A 21,443-nucleotide genomic window follows, 5' to 3' on the forward strand; every position below is an offset into this window, starting at 1 on the left:
TGGGCTGCTGCCTCCCTGCGGTGCCGGGATATAGTTGGGAGGGGTCCAGAGTGTATGGAGAAATGCCTGTTTCGGTACTAGACCCTAGCACTGATAAGCCACGCTGAGTCGGCAGCTCTGCTCCTCCATGCACATGTTTAAAATCTACAGCTCCATCCGATTGCTTGATCGTACACTAACAAGGAGTTCGATGACTCTAATGCTCTTTTGTGATGATTGGCATGAAAGGCAAAATGATAACTGCAATATAACTTGCTTAAAAGAATGAATGCTACCTGAGACTATGAGCTTTTATCTCAGCGTTGATGTGACCTGAAGACCCAACCTAAGCCAGCTCTTACTGGCTGAGAACACACTATACTGACATACTGACAAAACAATAGAAGTTTTGCCTTTAAAAAAAAACACCAAACAAACAACAAGCATATAACCAAAGCCACCTGCATGGGACAAGTGCATACTGATTACATGAGTGATAGTAACTGATTAGTCCACCTGTAACATGAGTGATTTGATTAGGCTGCACAACTGTATTGTAACATATATAAACCTTGCTTTCCTCTGTATTGGGGTCCTCCATGCATAAGGCTGGGGCATCGCTATGCATATAGCATATAAGAGAATGAATTGCCTTGGTAATTCTATGCTAAGCATCCTTGTCTCCCTCCTTGGCCAACAAAGAACTGACTTTTACATTGGTCGTACACAGTTCATACAGAACCGTCTTATAAGCTTCCAGCTAGAGAGCCTGACCTATACCACTACCATGTTACCACCGAGTAACCATGTTGGTACCACTGTTACTATGGCTCTCTACAACTACCTGAAAGGAGGCTGTAACAAGGTGGGTTTCTTTCTATTTTCCCAAGTAGTGAGTGATAGGACAAGAGGAAATGACCTCAAGTTGTGCCAGGGGAGGTTTAGATTGGATATCAGGAAAAATTTTACCTCAAACCAGGACACCCTCCTTTTGTTGTTCATGTATTTATAGTAACACTTACCATAGAATCATTTAGGTTGGGAAAGACCCTTAAGATCATCGAGTCTGACTATTTACCTAACACTGCCAAGTCCACCACTAAATTATGTCCCAAAGCACCATGTCTAAATATCTTTTAAATACCTCCAGGGATGGTGACTCAACCACTTCCCTGGGCAGCTTGTTCCAATGCTTGAAAACCTTTTCAGTGAAGAAATTCTTCCTAATATCCAATCTAAACCTCCCTGGCACACCTTGAGGTCATTTCCTCTTGTCCTATCACTTGTTACTTGGGAGAAGAGACTGACACCCATCTCGCTACAGCTTCCTGTCAGGTAAGTTGTAGAAAGCCATAAGGTCTCCCCTCAGCCTCCTTTTTTTCCAGGCTAAACAACCCTAGCTCCCTCAGCCTCTCCTCATAAGACTTGTGCTCTAGACCCTTCACCAGCCTCATTGACCTTTTTTGGATGCGCTCCAGCACCTCAATATCTTTCTTGTAGTGAACACAGTATTTGAGGTGCAGCCTCACCAGTTCCAAGTACAGGGAAAGAATGTCTTACTGTTCCTCTGTATCGGGGTCCTACACATTAACTACTATTCTTCCATTGCCTTCACAGGAAGGGATGGCAATTAATCTTCATTATGGGCATGATTATTTCATTCTGTTTCCTTCCTTCTGGAGCATTCGGTAGTTGGGCTCAAGTGAATTATTTACATAAAAAGTAGAATATTACTGTACTAGTACTAGTTATCTTCATGTTAAAGGTCCTTCTGGCCACACTATTTCTGATACAGGCCAGGATGCTGTTGGCCTTCTGCGGCCACCTGGGTAGACTGTCAACCCATATTCAGCCAGCTGTTGAACAACACAGCCAGGTCCTTTTCTGCCAGGCAGCTTTCCAGCCACACTTCCCCAAGCCTGTATTGTTGCATGGAGTTGTTGTGACCCAAGTGCAGGACCTGGCACTTGGCCTTGTTGAACCTCATACAATTGGCCTCGGCCCATTGATCCAGTCTGTCCAGATCCCTCTGCAGAGCCTTCCTACCCCCAAGCAGATCAATACTCCCACCCAACTTGGTGTCATCTGCAAACTTTCTGAGGGAGCGCTCGATCCCCTTGTCCAGATCTTTGATAAAGATATTGAAGAGAACAGGCCCCAGTACCGAGCCCTGGGGAACACCACTTGTGACCGGCCGCCAACTGGATTTCACTCCATTCTCTACAACTCTTTGGGCCCAGCCATCCAGCCAGTTTTTTACCCAGTGAAGAATATGCCTGTCCAAGCCATGAGCAGCGATTTTCTCCAGGAGAATGCTGTGGAAAACAGTGTCAAAGGCTTTACTAAAGTCCAGGTAAACAATATCCAAGGCCTTTCTGTCATCCACTAAGCAGGTCACCTGGTCATAGAAGGAGATGAGGTTCGTCAAGCAGGACTTGCCTTTCATAAACTCGTGCTGACTGGGCCTGATCACCTGGTTGTCCTGCACGTGCCATATGCTAGCACTCAGGATGATCTGTTCCATGACCTTCCCAGGCACCGAGGTCAGGCTGACAGGTCTGTAAGTCCCTGGATCCTCCTTCCAGCCCTTCTTGTAGATGGGTGTCACATTTCCTAGCCTCTAGTCAACTGGGACCTCCCTGGTTAGCAAGGACTGCTGATAAATGATTGAAAGTGGCTTGGTGAGCACTTCTCCAGCTCCCTCAGTACCCTCGGGTGGATCCCATCCGGCCCCATAGACTTGTGTGCATCTAAGTAGTGCAGTAGGTTGCTAACCATTTCCCCTTGGATTATGGTGGCTTCATTCTGCTTCCTGCCCCTGTCTTCCAGCTCAGTGGGCTGGGTACCCTGAGATCAATTGGTCTTACTATTAAGTACCTCAGCCTTTTCCTCATCATTTGTCACTATGTTTCCCCCCCATCCAATAAAGGATGGAGATTCTCCTTAGCCCTCTGTCCCAGTTTGAGGTAAAACAGAACCAACTTTCTGTTCAGTAATTTTACATCTTAGCTAGGCCTCTTTTAACTCTCTAAAATTAACAGCATATTGTGGAAAAAACCCTGCTTGTTCTCAGAGTGATAAGACCAATGTCTGTATGTCATGCCAAGGAATGGTATGCAGAGAGGCTCTTGCTTATACTTATTGCTATAACAATGAAGGTCAGCTAATTTCATTATTTGCCCCATTGGAGGGTCAGAAATGGAAAAAGCGTAGAAGGGTCCCACCTGTGGGGAGGAACGGACAGGACAGGTGACTCAAACCTGACCAACAGGGGTATTCCATCCCATCTGCCCCATGCTCAGTATAAAAGCTGAGGGATCAAAGGGTCAGCCCTCTTTCTTCAATGGCCGACATCCAAAGAGGACCCTGTCAGTTCATCTGCCTTTGATCCCGATCTGTGTGTTCCTGACTCCAGAGCTGGAATCCAGTTCCCATTCGTCACTGAGTCCAGTCTGGGACTTCCCCAGTGCCTGCTGGTGATGTGACTGTCATCCTGGGAGCTTGATACAGTTTTGTATATATTGTATCTATTTCATTATTTCTTTTTTAATTTTAATATTAATATTTCATTAGTTTAGTTCATTCTAAACTTCTAAATCTCTTCCTCTCCTCTCTTTGAAGAGGGGGGGGGGAGGGGCCATCTGTCATTCTGATTGGCCAATCCGGCCAAAACCACGACAGATTTATTGGCACCCAATGTGGGGCCTGAACAGAGCTTGACCAGAGCTCTGATAGATTGCCTGAATAGTTTGAATTCCAGCTTGCTCAGGGAGAGCAGACAGCTCACATCATGTCGTTTCTACACAATGTTGTATCGTGCCTTTAGAGAGCCTTGTATGAAGTTAATTGATGCAGTGGTGCTTAATTTGACAAATGTGTTACATGGTTTATTTGCTTTTTGTGTTTGGATGCAGTGGTCTAAGCATGCTATTTTGGTGTGGGTTTGCTTTCAGATGTATAATGTGATTACTTGGATTACTATGATACCTGCATATTTTGGGCATTATATGATGGATTCTGTTACTAATCACACTTTCGGTTTTACTTGGGGAAAGTTTACTTTGCCTTTTAATGATTATCCCAAAGTGACACCAACAGAACTAGGGGATGGAAAACCTTGGGGCTGTTTAGAGAATGAATGTTATTATCATTCCATTGTGATTTTGCTGTTGGTTTTCCTGAATGTGCTGCAGGGGTGATTTATTGTTAAACATCTGTGCAGGAGTGAGTATTATGTGACATGCAATATTGCTACTCAGACACGGGTGAAATCAAAGATAGCAGAAACTCAAACAACTGCCCAAGCCACACCGGCCCCAGCCCCAGCGAAAGCCACAGTACAGACACAAACGAAACGAGCTCCGGCACTGGTGAAAGCCACGTCGGCTCCGGCCCCAGCACAAGCCAAGGTCCCGGCTCTGGCCCAAGCCCCGCCCCTGGCCCAAGACAAGCCAGCGGCTCCGGCACCGGCCCCAGCGGCGTCAGCTGCTTCCTCACCGGCTCCGGCCAGGCCCACACCTCCGCCTGTACCGGCAAAAGCCACGACACCGGCACTGGCACCGACACCGCCTCCGGTACCGGCAAAAGCCACAACACCGGCTCCGGCCCTGGCTCTGGCACAAGCCGCGCCCCGGCCCGTCCCGGCCCCGGTCACTCAGCAGCCGGCGGTAAAAGTTACTCCGCCGCCCGCACCCCCCCACCCCTCTATCGCCAGCCCCTCCCACGCCCGGAGCGGCACCGGCTGCTCCAGCTCCCAGAACGAACACTGCTGCTACTCAAACGCCAGCAGAACCGGCACACGTTGCCCCGGTGACCAGGAAGCAGAAAAGAAAGTCAGGTCGTTCCCCTGCTCCTTACTACAAAGACCTGCCCAAGCCAGACAGCAAGGGAGAGGGTCCTTCTAGCGTAGATAAAGGAAAGCACCCTCTTACAGCAGATTCAGGAGAGGGTCCTTCTCAGGCAGTGCCAACACAGGATGAGGGCTCAGATGTAGAGATAATCGTTAAATCTTTCTCTAAGAAGGATTTGCAAAATACGAGGAAGGATTTTACTCATCATGATGGGGAGACAGTTCTCTCCTGGTTGCTCCGATGCTGGGACAATGGAGCTGATTCCATAGACTTAGACGGTAGACAGGCCAAGCAGCTGGGAAACCTGGCCAAAGAGGGAAGTATTGATAAAGCGATTGGGAGAAAGGCAGACACTCAGTCTCTGGAGGTGACTGCTATCAGCCGTAAAGGGCAGGTGTCTCTTTAAGGATGATATTGATTGCTGTCCAAGCAAATGGACCAGCATGGAGAAAGGTATTAAGTACCTGTCGTAGTTTCAGCTGAATTTACCAAAACCAGACTGACAGATGGCCCTTCCCCCCCCTTCCCCCCCCAAAAAGAGGAGAGAGGAGGAGAAAGAGATAAGGAGATTCAGAAGTTTAGAATGAACTAAACTACTTTAATGAAGAATTAATATTAAAATAATATTAAAATAAAAATAAAGAAGAAAATAATGAAATAGATACAATATATACAAAACCGTATCAAGCTCCCAGGATGACAGTTACATCACCGGCAGGCACTGGGGAAGTCCCAGGCTGGACTCAGTGACGGATGGGAACTGGATTCCAGCTCTGGAGTCAGGAACACACAGATTGGGATCAAAGGCAGATGAACAGACAGAGTCCTCTCCAGACGTCGGTCATTGCAGGAAGAGGGCTGACCCTTTGATCCCTCAGCCTTTATACTGAGCATGGGGCAGATGGGATGGAATACCCCAGTTGGTCAGGTTTGGGTCACCTGTCCTGTCCACTCCTCCCCACCGATGTGACCCCTCTACGTTTTTTCTGTTTCCGACCCTCTAAGGGGGCAAATAACGAAATTGGCTGACCTTGGTTGTTATAGCAATAAGTATAAGCACGGGCCTCCCTGCATACCATTCCTTGGCATGGAGCACAAACATTGGTCTTATCATTCTGAGAACGAGCAGTTTTCTCCACAATATGCCGTTAATTTCAGAGAGTTAGAGGAGGCCTAGCTAGGATGTAAAGTTACAGAACAGAAAATTGGTTCTGTTTTACTTCAAACCGGGACATTCCACCCCTTATTCCATACCATTTGCATCATGTTTAGATTACAACTACTATCATCTATAAAATCTATACATACATACATATATAGATAGATATGTGTAAATCACTCAGTTATAATTTATCTCTATATACAGAAGTTTAAGTCCATTTCACAGCAGATCAGGTTCTCAGGGTAGGAAAGACAGTGTGAAATTCATTGTGGTTCGTGCCCATGGGTAACATGTCCATCTCGGAGAAGTTTTACTAGACGCCACTTGATCAATCCGGCTAGGTTTCATCATTGCAGTGTCATCCTGAAAAACACTCATAGAACACTGTTAGTATTATAAACAACTAACATCATACTCGGAATTAAGTATTCTCACCCAGGGTCAAATTCCCTTGAGGTACACATTGAACTTCTCCATTCTTCAGCATCACCCACCAAGTACATCCAGGTCCTTGAGCAAAAACAGTCCCACAAATGGGTTTGCCTTTGCCCGAGGCAGGAAAAACCCATACAGTTTTCCCTAGCATATTCCTTTCATGCACCACGGGGACTTTATCCCCTTCTACAATATGTAAAAGGTCTGGTTGAGCAGGACCACCTCGATTGATGTATCCCCTGGTATTAACTAACCAGGTAGCGTGAGCTAAATGCTTGTCCCAATTTTTAAAGGATCCACCACCCATCGCTTTTAGGGTAGTTTTTAACAATCCATTGTATCGTTCAATTTTTCCAGAAGCTGGTGCATGATAGGGAATATGATATATCCACTCAATACCATGTTCTTTTGCCCAGCTACTTATAAGATTGTTTTTGAAATGAGTTCCATTGTCAGACTCAATTCTTTCTGGAGTACCATGTCGCCACAAGACTTGCTTTTCAAGGCCTAGGATGGTATTCCGGGCAGTGGCATGGGGCACGGCATAGGTTTCCAACCATCCGGTGCTTCCTTCCACCATTGTAAGCATGTAACGCTTACCCTGGCGGGTTTGAGGGAGTGTGATATAGTCGATTTGCCAAGCCTCCCCATACTTGTATTTCAACCACCGACCTCCATGCCACAAAGGTTTTAACCTTTTAGCTTGCTTGATTTCGGCACATGTTTCACAATCGTGGATAACCTGTGCAATAGCGTCCATGGTTAAATCCACCCCTCGGTCACGAGCCCATTTGTACGTTGCATCTCTTCCTTGATGACCTGAAGTGTCATGGGCCCATCGAGCTAAGAACAATTCACCTTTATGTTCCCAGTCTAAATCTGTCTGGAAAAGCTGCTCGGTCCACTTGCTGATTATTCTGATGTTCCTCAGTGGCGCGACTCATAGGTACGTGGGCATCTACATGACGTACTTTCACGACTAGTTTCTCTAGCCGGTCAGCAATATCTTGCCATAATTCAGCAGCCCAAATGGGTTTACCCTTGCGCTGCCAGTTGCTCTGCTTCCATTGTTTTAACCATCCCCACAGAGCATTTGCCACCATCCATGAGTCAGTATAAAGATAAAGTATTGGCCACTTTTCTCGCTCAGCAATGTCTAGGGCCATCTGGATAGCTTTTACCTCTGCAAATTGACTTGATTCACCTTCCCCTTCAGTAGCTTCTGCAACTCGTCGTGTAGGACTCCATACAGCAGCTTTCCATCTTCGATGCTTTCCTACAATACGACAAGATCCATCAGTGAACAACACATACTGTTTCTCATTATCTGAGAGTTCATTATATGGTGGGGCTTCCTCAGCACGTGTTACCACCTCCTCTGGTGGCATTGTGAAATCTCCGCCTTCGGGCCAGTTTGTGATCACTTCTACAGTTCCTGGACGATTTGGATTTCCTATTCGAGCTCGCTGTGTGATTAAGGCAACCCACTTACTCCAGGTAGCATCGGTGGCATGATGAGAAGAAGGAACTTTACCTTTGAACATCCAACCTAACACTGGCAATCGGGGCGCCAGGATGAGCTGTACTTCAGTACCAATTACTTCTGAAGCAGCTCTAACTCCTTCATACGCTGCCAAGATTTCTTTCTCAGTTGGAGTATAGTTGGCCTCGGAGCCTTTATAGCCTCGACTCCAAAATCCCAGGGGTCGACCTCGAGTCTCCCCTGGTCCTTTCTGCCATAGGCTCCAGGTAGGGCCATTATCTCCAGCTGCAGTATACAGCACATTTTTAATGTCCTGTCCTCTTCGGACTGGTCCAAGTGCTACTGCACGCACAATCTCTTGTTTAATTTGTTCAAAGGCTTGTCGTTGCTCAGGACCCCACGTAAACTCATTTTTCTTTCGAGTCACTTCATAGAGAGGTTTCACAATCTGACTATAACCTGGAATATGCATTCTCCAGAATCCCACAACGCCTAAGAAGGCTTGTGTTTCCTTTTTGTTAGTAGGTGGGGACATAGCTGTTATTTTGTTAATCGCCTCCATTGGGATCTGGCGACGACCATCTTGCCATTTAATTCCCAAGAATTGGATGTTTCGTGCAGGTCCCTTGACCTTACCTCTTTTCACAGCAAAACCTGCTTTCAGAAGAATCTCAATTACTTTCTTACCTTTCTTGAAAACTTCTTTTGCTGTATTACCCCACACAATGGATGTCATCAATGTATTGCAGGTGTTCTGGAGCTCCACCCTTCTCCAGTGCAGTCTGGATCAGTCCATGGCAAATAGTAGGGCTGTGTTTCCACCCCTGGGGCAGTCGATTCCAGGTATACTGGACACCCCTCCAGGTGAAAGCAAACTGTGGCCTGCACTCTGCTGCTAAAGGAATAGAGAAAAAGGCATTAGCAATGTCAATTGTAGCACACCACTTGGCTGTCTTCGACTCTAGTTCATATTGCAGTTCTAGCATGTCTGGCACAGCAGCACTCAGTGGTGGTGTGACTTCATTCAGGCCACGGTAGTCTACTGTTAGACGCCAGTCACCATCAGACTTGCGCACTGGCCATATCGGGCTGTTAAAGGGTGAGCGAGTCTTGCTGATCACTCCTTGGGTCTCCAGCCAACGAATCAGGTTCTGAATGGGAATCAGGGAGTCTCGGTTCGTGCGATACTGTCGTCGATGCACCGTGGAAGTAGCAAGTGGTACCTGCTGTTCTTTAACCCTCAGCAGTCCCACCACAGAAGGGTCATCTGAAAGGCCAGGTAAGGTAGACAGCTGTGTAACACCCTCAGTCTCTACAGCTGCTATACCAAAAGCCCACCGATACCCTTTCGGGTCTTTGAAATACCCTCTCTTGAGGTAGTCTATGCCAAGGATGCACGGAGCATCTGGGCCAGTCACAATAGGATGCTTTTCCCATTTATTCTTATTCAAGCTCACTTCGGCCTCCAGTACAGTCAGTTCTTGAGATCCTCCTGTCACTCCTGCAATAGTGACTGATTCTGTCCCTCTATGATTCGATGGCATTAGGGTACACTGTGCACCAGTGTCCACCAGGGCTCTATACTTTCGTGGCTCTAATGTGCCAGGCCATCGAATCCACACAGTCGAGTAAACTCGGTTATCCCTCTCCTCCTCCTGGCTGGAGGCAGGGCAACCCTAATGCTGAGGACAGCATCTCCAATTGCAAGGTGAGTTCCTGTCTGGACAGGGGCAGTGCATATTCTGAACTGGAGCAGCCATATTCATGTAACCATCCTTTCTTCTGTTTGCTTTACCTTGCAACTCAAGCACTCGTGACTGTAGGGCTGAAGTAGGTTTTTTATCCCATCTCCTCATGTCCTCTCCATAATTGCAGAGGCAAAGCCACAGGAAACCTCGGAGCGAGTCCTGTTTCCCTTTGGTTGGTCTCATAGGAGGGCGTTTTTTCTTAATGGCTGCAACACTGCTCTTAACTGCAGCTTGGGTCTGAGCAGGCACCTCAGTCTGAGCTGCAACTTGGATGTGAGCAGGAGCTTGAGCCTGAGCTGCAACTTGAGCCTGAGCTGGAGAAGAGTAGGATTCTTTCCCAATCTCAGCAAGTTTTTCAAGCAGTTTGTGAAAAATTGTCTCGTTTTGCTCAACTATTGCCTTGGTCATTTTCTCCATTGTCTCATTCTGTGTCTTATTTTGTTCAGCCACTTTCTTAGTCAGGTTTTCTATTGCTGCAACACCGATGGGACGAGAGAGACTATCTTCATACTGTCGCACCCTATCAGCAACCTCATTTACAGTTGGTGTATCAGTATCAGATGCTCCCCAGACCATTGTTGACAAAGTGTGGGAATACAGTGATGGTGCACTCTGCACAAACTTTTTCAACAAAGGTCGTTGACATGGCATTTCATCAGGATTTATAGTCACTTGCCAATCACCATAAATCACTTCTCGAATTGCCAGTTCTCTCAGGTATTTAATACCTTTCTCCATGCTGGTCCATTGCCTTGGACGGCATTGGATATCATCCTTAAAGGGATATCTGCTCTTTACAGCTGATGACAATCGCCTCCAGAGACTGAGAACGTCTGCCCTATTCCCAATCGCTTTATCAATACCTCCCTCTTTGGCCAGGTTTCCCAGCTGGCTGGCTTCTCTACCATCTAAGTCTATGGAATTAGCTCCACTGTCCCAGCATCGGAGCAACCAAGAGAGAAGTGGCTCCCCATCATGATGAGTAAAATCCTTCCTCAGATTTCGCAAATCCTTTAAGGACAAAGAGTTAATAATTATATCTACATCTGAGGCATCATCCTGTATCAAGGCTGGCTGAGAAGGACCCTCTCCCCTATCTACCTGAGAAGGGGCTGTTGACTGTGTTGTAAGAGGGTGCTTTCCTTTATCTACACCAGACGGACCCTGTCCTGCATCTTCATCAGAGGAACCCTCTCCCGAGCTCTCTAGCTTGGGCATGTCCTTGTCGTAAGGGGCAGGGGACCGAACCGACCTCTTTTTCTGCTTCCTGGTCACCGGGGCAACTTGTGCCGGTTCTGCTGGCGCTGGGGTAGCGGCAGTGCTCGGTTTGGGAGCTGGAGCAGTGACAGCGCTGGCTGTCGGGGCCGGAGCAGCCGGTGCCGCTCCGGGCGTGGGAGGGGCTGGCGATAGAGGGGTGGGGGGTGCGGGCGGCGGAGTCACTTTTACCGCCGGCTGCGGAGTGACCGGGGCCGGGACGCGGCTTGGGCCGGAGCCGGTGGGGGGGCGACCGCTGCCGCTGGGGCCGGTGTCGGCGGGGCCAGGGGACTGGCTTTCGCCGGGGCCGGAGCCTTGGCTCGTGCCGGTGGCTGTGGGGGAGCAGCCGATGCCGTTGGCACCGGTGTCGGCGTGGCCTTGGCCGGTGCCGCTGGCTTGGCTTGGGCCGGGGCCAGGGCTTGGGCTGGAGCCGGAACCAGAGCTGGAGCTAGTTCTGTTTGTGTCTGAGCAGCAATAGTGCATGCCACGCAACGCTCGCTTCTGCACTGACATTTCATAGCAAATACTGCCTGCATTACATTCAGTGAAATCGACAGCACTATCACGATTAAGTGACCGTAACAATAATCACAATCATTCTCCAAAGAGCCCACAGGTTTCTCACCCCCTAATTCCGTTGGTATCACTTTGGGATAATCACTAAGAGGCAAGGTAAACTTTCCCCAGCGAAAATCGAAAGTGTGATTAGCAACAGAATCCATCCCATGATGCCCAAGATATGCAGGTACCATAGCAATCCAACTGACCACATTATACATCTGGAGGCACATCCACACGAATACAGCACGCTTGACCCACCGCATCCAAACACAAAAACCAAATAAACCTTTCAATATATTCGGCCAGTTTAACACCACTGTGTCAATGAACTTCATACAAAGCTCTCTAAAAATACCATATACAATATTCTGTAGGTACGACATGATGTAAGCTGTCGGTTCTCCCTGAGCAAACTGAAATTCAAACTATTCAGGCAATCTTATCAGACCACAGTCGTCAGGCCCCACGTTGGGCGCCAATAAATCTGTCGTGGTTTCAGCTGAATTTACCAAAACCGGACTGACAGATGGCCCTTCCCCCCCCAAAAGAGGAGAGAGGAGGAGAAAGAGATAAGGAGATTCAGAAGTTTAGAATGAACTAAACTACTTTAATGAAGAATTAATATTAAAATAATATTAAAATAAAAATAAAGAAGAAAATAATGAAATAGATACAATATATACAAAACCGTATCAAGCTCCCAGGATGACAGTCACGTCACCGGCAGGCACTGGGGAAGTCCCAGACTGGACTCAGTGACGAATGGGAACTGGATTCCAGCTCTGGAGTCAGGAACACACGGATCGGGATCAAAGGCAGATGAACAGACAGAGTCCTCTCTGGACGTCGGCCATCGCAGGAAGGGGCTGACCCTTTGATCCCTCAGCCTTTATACTGAGCATGGGGCAGATGGGATGGAATACCCCAGTTGGTCAGGTTTGGGTCACCTGTCCTGTCCACTCCTCTCCACAGATGTGACCCCTCTTTACGTTTTTTCCGTTTCCGACCGTCTAAGGGGGCAAATAACGAAATTGGCTGACCTTGGTTGTTATAGCAATAAGTATAAGCACGGGCCTCCCTGCATACCATTCCTTGGCATGGAGCAGAAACATTGGTCTTATCATTCTGAGACCGAGCAGTTTTCTCCACAATATGCCGTTACTTTCAGAGAGTTAGAGGAGGCCTAGCTAGGATGTAAAGTTACAGAACAGAAAATTGGTTCTGTTTTACTTCAAACCAGGACAACAACCAAACCCATTTGATCCCTCAGCTTTTATATTGAGCATGGCAGATGGGATGGAATACCCTATTGGTCAGTTTGGGTCACCTGACCTGTCCACTCCTCCCCACAGGTGCAACCCCTCCATGGGGTAAACAATGAAGTCAGCTGACCCTGGTTGCCACAGCAACAAGTATAAGCAAAAGCCTCTCTCACTGAACAGAAAGTTGGCTCTGCTCTGCCCCAAACCAGGACATTCCACCCCTTATTCCATACCATTTGCATCATGGTCAGATCACTAATACTTCTTATCCATCCATAATACTTCTTATCCAAGATATACATATACATACAGAGATCAGTCATTTATGATTTATCTTTATACACAAAGTTCTTTAAGTCCATTCAGTTCATAATTGCAGAGTCTCATCTATTACAGCAGACTCAGGATTGAGTATTCTCACCGAGGGTCAAATTTCTTTGAGGTACACATTGAATTTCTCCATTCTGCAGCATCACCCACCAAGTACATCCAGGTCCTTGAGCAAAAACAGTCCCACAAATGGGTTTCTCTTCGCCTGAAGTAGGAAAAACCCAGTTTTCCCCAACATATTCCTTTCATGCACCACAGGGACTTTATCCCCTTCTACAGTATGTAAAAGGTCTGATTGAGCAGGACCAGCTCGACTGATGGATCCCCTGGTGTTAACTAACCAGGTAGCTTGCGCTACATGCCAGTCCCAATTTTTAAAGGTTCCACCCCCCATTGCTTTCAGGGTAGTTTTTAACAACCCATTGTATTGCTCAATTTTCCCAGAAGCTGGTGCATGATAGGGGATATGATATACCCATTCAATGCCATGTTCTTTTGCCCAAGTACTTATAAGATTGTTTTTGAAATTAGTCCCATTGTCAGACTCAATTCTTTCTGGAGTGCCATGTCGCCACAAGACTTGCTTTTCAAGGCCCAGGATGGTATTCCGGGCAGTAGCATGGGGTACGGCATAGGTTTCCAACCATCCGGTGCTTCCTTTAACAATGTTTAGGGCCAGCTGGATGGCTTTTACCTCTGTAAATTGACTCGATTCACCTTGTCCTTCAATAGCTTCTGCGACTTGTCGTGTAGGACTCCATACAGCCGCTTTCCACTTTCGATGGTTCCCTACAATACAACAAGACCCATCAGTGAACCCAGCATACTGTTTCTCATTATCTGAGAGTTCATTATATGGTGGGGCTTCCTCAACACAGGTCAACACCTTGTCTGGCGGCATTCCGGAGTCTTTGCCTTCAGGACAGTTTGTGATCACTTCTCTGATTCCTGGATGATTTGGGTTTCCTATTTGAGCTCGCTGTGTGATCAAGGCAACCCACTTATTCCTGGTAGCATTGGTGGCATGATGAGTAGAAGGAACTTTACCCTTGAACATCCAGCCCAGCACTGGTAATGAAGGTGCTAAGAGGAGCTGTGCTTCAGTACCAATTACCTCTGAAGCATCTCTAACTCCTTCATATGCTGCCCAGACCTCTTTCTCAGTTGGGGTATAGTTGGCCTTGGAGCCTTTGTATCCTCGACTCCAGAATCCTAGGGGTCGACCTTGAGTCTCCCCTGGTGCTTTCTGCCATAGGCTCCAGGTAGGGCCATTGTCCCTGGCTGCAGTGTAGAGTGCATTTTTAATGTCCTATCCTGTTCAGACTGGTCCAAGGGCTACTGCATGGGCTATTTCCTGTTTAATTTGCTCAAAGGCCTGTCATTGCTCAGGACCACATATAAAATCATTTTTCTTTCAAGTCACTTCATAGAGAGGTTTCACAAACTGACTAGAACCTGGAATATGCATTCTCCAGAAACCCACAATGCCTAAGAAGGCTTGTGTTTCCTTTTTGTTAGTTGGTGCTGACATAGATGTTATTTTATTGATCACATCCACTGGGATCTGGCAACACCCATCTTGCCACTCCGTTCCCAAAAACTGGATGTCTCGTGCAGGTCCCTTGACCTTACCTCTTTTTACAGTAAAACCTGCTTTCAGAAGAGTCTTGATTACTTTCTTACCTTTCTTGAAAACTTCTTTTGCTGTATTACCCCACACAATGATGTCATCAATTGTGGCGTATGAAGAAATCACAGACTCGTAGGTCATGCAGTAAGCGAATCCAAATCCGACATCCTTTATTGCTACACAGAGAAACTTATATACACTAAGACACAAACCCACTCCCCTCGTAATGCCCAATCATGGACTTACAAAAATATTTTCTACCTTCTACTGAGCTTATCACAATAACAGGTACTCTGCTAACAGGACAAGTTTCGGTTCCCAGACTGTGTTCTGTTTTTGTCAGGATGAGCTTCAGGATGTGTAACTTATGTTTCTCATCCTCCCCTGCTCTCAAGGTCGCTACTGGCACACACTGTTGCTCCAGATGCACGTAAATCTTAGCTGTGTGAGTGACCTTTAACTGAACCCACATCTCCCCCTCCTTTATTAGTTAGAATAGAAATCAAAGCAAGGGTCATCACAACCTGGCACCGAATATCACGTGTCTAATTAATAACTGAACCTAGGAACCCAAAAAGAAAGAAAATTAAACAAAAAGAGCAAAGCATCTTCAAGGGCCTGTAATCATGTACTATAGCAAAAGTTAATCACTCAAGAAAGCACTTAACCCTCTTTTTGGTATTTTCAACTTCATCCTTAAGAAGTCTAACTAAATAACCTATACCATCTTGCTCTTCCCATTCACATGTAAAATTAACAGGTATCCATACTTCTGGTCATCTTCTAAAAGAACAATAGTCATATAATTTCCTAATGCTAAATCAACATGTGTAATACAATTCTTAAAGAAAAGGATTGTGCTTCTAATGAATACAAACTATCATTAAAGGTTACATTAAGATTACAAGCTAATGCGAATACATATGGGTGAGTAGAACACACAGTTATGTTAGCACAATGCAAAACCCATCAGACTGATTAAGGTAATATTTTTCTGCATATACAACTGATATACAGTTCGTGTTAAACCTGGCAAAACTAATCTCCATAGATCTGTTTTAATGCTAGAATGATTGTCCTTAGAATCAAAGGTCCTGCCATTTCCCATCATGCCAAATTAGGCTCGCATTATCCTCACTAAATGATAATGCTAAACAATTGTATTTTTTGATTCCAAAAGGTGCCATGCGGACCCCAGTCAATAACAAACCCAAATGAGAAATTTTGTCTTTGAGGATACAACCTCAGACACGGTCTCCGAGCCAATTGTTGTAGATCTTGCAATTTTGCAGGTTGCGTGCTGGAAAAGAGGACAAATATGGGATAATACCTTCCTCGTCGGTATTGCTTGGACTTGGCAGAGTGACCACAGTGTAATTAGTTTTGCCACTTAGTTTTAATCCAATAAGATGTAACTGAGTAGTAAAATTTATATAAGGAGATTGATTCTCGGGCCTAGTAACATTGGCCCATGTGACACACATGTAAGTCACTATAAAATATCTGGCTAGTCTCAAAGGAATTGTTAACATCGTCGCAAGATGGTGGTAATCAAACTCCTCTCATCCATCTCGTGTCATTATTACTTAAAGGTGACACTAGATCCTACCATGTGAGAGGCCTAAACACAGGCATGTCTAAAACATGCGCCCAATAGACATAAGCTCTAGTTACTGAGCTACACAACATACATATGATAATGCGAGACACATGCGACATGATTAAACCTGAGGAAGATTAGAATCTTCCTCTTTATCTTCACCGTGAGAGACGTCTTCAACAGATTCTGCATAGTGTTGGCAGGCTTGATATTTTTCACAGGTAACCAGTATGGTCCTGTGGATAAAGAAACACAACCATAACCACGTCCCCATGACAACAAGGGTACTGGGCCCATCCATTGTCCTGATTGTAAGTCTTTATAAAATACAGTAGGCTTCATATTTGTCTGATCCGGCAAACCACATCGCCGTCGATTAGCAGTCAAATTGTCAGCACGCATAAGATTCAAAAAATTTAGAACATAAGTGGCTTTATCTAATCATTCCTGAGGTGTGATACCCAGGGGATTCCCCCTTTTTTGTTTATGAAGCATATTTTTCAGAGTAAGATGAGAACGCTCTATAATTGCTTGACCAGTCGGAGAATGGGGAATACCTGTAACGTGCAGGATACCCCACTCAGCTAAAAAGGTTTTCATCTGTCTGGCAACATAGCCTGGCCCATTATCAGTCTTAATTTTCTGTGGAATACCTAAAACAGCAATTGCACGAAGCCAATGGCGACAGACATCTTTAGCCTTTTCGCCCCTGTGTGCAGAAGCAACAATAAACCCAGAAAAGGTGTCAACAGTAACATGTACGAAGCAAAAAACTCCAAAGGCAGAAATATGAGTAACATCAGTTTGCCATAGTTCATTGGGTTGCAATCCACGAGGATTAGATCCAGTCTGTGTAGGAAGCGGCAGGAGACGCTGGCAATCTGGACAGGCAGAGACAATTTCTCGTGCCTGCTGCAGTGTAAGCTGGAAATCCTTGGAGAGTGCCTTGGTGTTCTGATGATAAAATTGATGGGAGAGTTGAGCCTGTTGAAGTTTCTTAGGTACCACAACAGTCATAGTAAAAGAATCGGCAATAGCATTACCTTCAACCATAGGCCCAGGCAATGTAGCGTGAGAACGTAAATGAGACACAAAATAAGAATGAGCTCTCCCTGAAGTCAATATATACAGTCTGGAGAGGAGATCAAACAAGTCCTGATTTGCAACTTCCTTTAAAAAGGATTTTTCTAATCTTTGTATAATACCAAAGACATCGGCAGAGTCAGTGACAACATTAAGGGGTTCAGCAGCAAATAGACTGAATGCATGGATAGCAGCTGCAAGCTCAACCAATTGAGTAGAACCCGACTGAAAAACAACAGAGTGTTGCCACCCATGTGTGGCTTCTTGCCAGACAACAGCAGTTTTGCCCGTTCTTCCAGAGTCGTCAATGAATGCCGTTCGGGCATTAGGGATTGGCGAAGATTGGGGGTGTTGGTGGATGAGAAGCTCAACATGAGCCGGCAGTGCGCACTGGCAGCCCAGAAAACCAACCAGATTCTGGGCTGCATCAAGAGAAGTGTGGCCAGCAGGTCAAGGGAGGTGATTCTACCCCTCTACTCTGCTCTCGTGAGACCCCACCTGTGTCCAGCTTTGGAGTCCTCAACACAGGAAGGACATGGACCTATTGGAATGAGTCCAGCAGAGGGCCACTAAGATGATCAGAGGGATGGAGCACCTCCCCTATGAAGACAGGCTGAGAGAGCTGGGGTTGTTCAGCCTGGAGAAGAGAAGGCTCCGGGGAGACCTCATAGCAGCCTTCCAATATCTGAAGGGAACCTACAGGAGAGCCGGAGAGGGACTCTTTGTCAGGAGATGTAGTGACAGGACAAGGGGTAATGGTTTTAAATTGGAAGAGGGGAGATTTAGATTAGATATTAGGAGGAAATTCTTTACTGTAAGGGTAGTGAAGCACTGGAACAGGTTGCCCAGGGAAGTTGTGGATGCCCCATCCCTGGAAGTGTTTAAGGCTAGGCTGGATGGGGCTTTGAGCAACCTGATCTAGTGGAGGTGTCCCTGCCCATGGCAGGGGGGTTGGAACTTGATGATCTTTAAGGTCCCTTCCAACTCTAACCATTCTATGATTCTATGATTGCTGTAAAAAAAGAGGCTGTAGAGGAACATCTTTTAGGGAGTTAAGCAGATGGTGCTTTGGCAGAGTATAAAGTATTTTGCCAAGGTAGTCCACAAAGGCTGCCTGTAAAGATAAACTCTCACAAAGCATTACCGTAAAATCTTCCTTCGTGATGTACATATGAATGAAATCAGGATCACTTCCTCGAAGTTGCTGGCATCGCAGTCGACCTGTAGAAATTAATCTCTCAAACATCTCAAGCAAAGTAGTTACAGTTTTTGAAAATGAATGAGGAAGGAAAAGCCATTCTAGTACAAATAGCTGTTGTTCCTTTTCATCCCATTGGCCAATAAGCGCATACGGCTGGAAAGAATTAGGGATTAAAAATAGACGAACAGGTAAATTTAAATCATACCTGGATGCAAAGGCTGTATTAACCCTTTCTGCAACAATCTGCAATGCTTGTGAAGCTTCCCCGGTAATCGATCTTGGGGATGACAAATCAGAATCACCTTTCAAAAGGTCAAACAGGGGAGATAATAGTTCTTTAGAAATCCCCAATAAAGGTCGTAGCCAATTAATGGTTCCCAATAATTTTTGTAACTCATTCAATGTAGTTACTGTATTGACAATTTGTATGGGTTGTGGAATAATGGTTTTATCTAAGATTTGCCAACCCAGATATTTCCAAGGTGGTATAGACTGTACCTTCTCAGGTGCAATCCGAAGTCCGTAGCGTTCCATGGCCAATTTCACCTGAGCAAACACAGATTGTAACTGAAACTCATCAGGCGCAGCAATTAAAATATCATCCATGTAATGATAAAACAACAGGGTAGGAAATTGTGTTTTCACTGGTTTCAAAGCAGAATAAACAACAAATTGACAAATAGTTGGACTATTTTTCATGCCTTGAGGAAGCACTACCCAATGATATCTCTCCATGGGTTCTTCATTGTTAATAGAAGGTATAGAAAAGGCAAAATGTGGACAATCATCAGGATGCAGAAAAATTGTAAAGAAACAATCCTTTAGATCAATGACAAGAAGATTCCAAGATTGCGGTATCATTGCAGGATTCGGCAGTCCCGATTGCGGTGCACCCATTGGAGCTATAACAGCATTAACTGCTCATAAATCTTGCAATAATCGCCATTTGCCCGATTTCTTAGGTATTACAAAAATTGGAGTATTCCATGGGCTTGTAGAAGGGGCAATATGTCCTAACTGCAATTGTTCTGCAACCAGCTCTCGCGCTCGCTCCAACCGCTCTCCTCTGAGGGGCCACTGATCAACCCAAACAGGGGAATTGGTTAACCACGTAAGTTTGAGCTGCGGCTGGACATCAGCGACCCCAGTCAAAAATGTGTCATTAAAAGCAAACCCCATTGTGAAATCAAGTCATGGCCCCATAATGTACAGGGTACTGGTAGAATGTATGGTTTCAATTTAGCTATTTTTCCATCCGGTCCTTCAACCAGCAGGAATTGTAGCAATTGTTAAGGAAGCTGAGTTCCTCCAACTCCAGTAATTAAAGCAGCTGTGTCCACAACAGGCCATTCAGACGGCCAGTCAGACTTACGGATGATAGAAATATCCGCTCCAGTATCTACCAACCCTGAAAAATCTTTACCATTAAGTCGACAAGTAAGAAAAGGTTGTTGAGTCGTGATCTGCTGAGTCCAATAAATCTGTGGGGATCCTGTACTCCCGAAACCTCCAGCTCCACGGATCGGTGCCAATGCAGCAGTGTCATCTGTTAAAGGAGACAAACTAGGGAGAGGTATTAATTGAGCAATGCGTTCACCTGCTGGTATGGTACAGGGAGGATTCGGAGTCCATACCATGATTTTAATTTCTCCCCGATAGTCACTATCAATAATCCCAGGTAAAACAAACCAACCCATCTTTGTAGTAGAAGACCGCCCCAGTAACAAAGCATGTCCTTTAAAAGGCAGTGGCCCTTGCAGTCCTGTTGATATCAGGTGCACAGAAGTATCATTTACATTTGTTGTGGCGGCAGTTGCCACGTCCAACCCGGCACTTCCAGGGGTGGCACGGCGGGGGATGATGCCTGCATTGCTTGTCCGTTCCCCTGCTGTGGTGCTAATTGCAGCATCTGCCCTTGGGCCCTCTTGGGATTGCGTGGGGCACTGGAACGCACGCCCCTCTTGGCATTTCCCGACCGCGAAGCAGGTAAGGGATTACCATTTTTATCAAATTTAGAGTGACATTGATTGCTCCAATGATATCCTTTTTGACACTGAGGACATAATTCATTTGGAGTCTTATCCCTTTCTCCCCTTCGTTTTGGGCAATCCTTTCTCATGTGTCCACCCTGCCCACACGAAAAACATTTAATAGCAGCACAAGCCAGGATTAGTTGTTGAGCCACTGCCGTCGCTAACATCTCAGCCCTGTGCTCTTCCGTTCCTACATGCTGACACGCTTTAATAAGTTCATTCAAAGTGGTGGCCTTGCCACGTATAGGGTCTAAAGCCCTGCGGCATTCAGCGTTAGCATTTTCCACTGCTAATTGCATTAATAAAAGTTCAGCAGCTGCTGGAAGTTCAATCTGTCAAGAAATAGCTGTTTGCAAGCGGTCTATGAATTCTATGTTAGGCTCTTGCGCTCCCTGGCGGATACTCGCAAATGACAGTTCTAAAATCTCTTGATGTTGATTCCGCGGGGGCGGCCGCGTGGCCCCCCCGTGCCACACACGGCAGAAGCCCTTTTTCTACACTCTTCCACGAAATCCCTTCTTGCCTTATCGTGAGAATCATTAGGAGGCACATCTAAAGAAGGAGCATAAGGCGGTGGACGCGTAACGGAGGCACGACTAACAGTCATTCATTTAGTATTTTGTAAGATCTGTTCTGCGGTTGGTGCAGAAGCCACCATAGCTTTAACCGGAGTTAAGGGCGGGTACAAATCAGGCTCTTGATCAGAGTCAATAGGACCTGGATCGAAGGGATCCTCAGGTATCGGTGAGTCTAAGTCGTCGGCTGCTTCTACTGTAGCAGCTAACGGCAATTGCGGCTGCTGAGCTGAATCACAGACAGGCTCAGCGTCAGG

General features: G+C 46.1%; 1 protein-coding gene and 1 non-coding gene across 2 annotated transcripts in view; one reads left to right on the forward strand and one right to left on the reverse strand.

Moving 5' to 3' along the window:
* Positions 1 to 766: 766 nt before the first annotated feature.
* The window catches only part of LOC141476593 (macrophage immunometabolism regulator-like), an 81,600-nt gene continuing 60,923 nt past the window's right edge, over positions 767 to 21,443 (forward strand). The window contains exon 1 of the mRNA XM_074165357.1: positions 767 to 844. Coding sequence (XP_074021458.1) covers positions 767 to 844 — 78 coding nt within the window. The remainder of the gene's footprint in view (positions 845 to 21,443) is intronic.
* LOC141476831 (U11 spliceosomal RNA) lies at positions 21,005 to 21,105 on the reverse strand. Its single transcript, XR_012463689.1, has one exon. It is a non-coding gene; the product is annotated as a U11 spliceosomal RNA (small nuclear RNA).

Source organism: Numenius arquata, chromosome W (genome assembly GCF_964106895.1).
Source record: "Numenius arquata chromosome W, bNumArq3.hap1.1, whole genome shotgun sequence".
In the NCBI taxonomy this organism is placed as follows: domain Eukaryota; kingdom Metazoa; phylum Chordata; class Aves; order Charadriiformes; family Scolopacidae; genus Numenius; species Numenius arquata.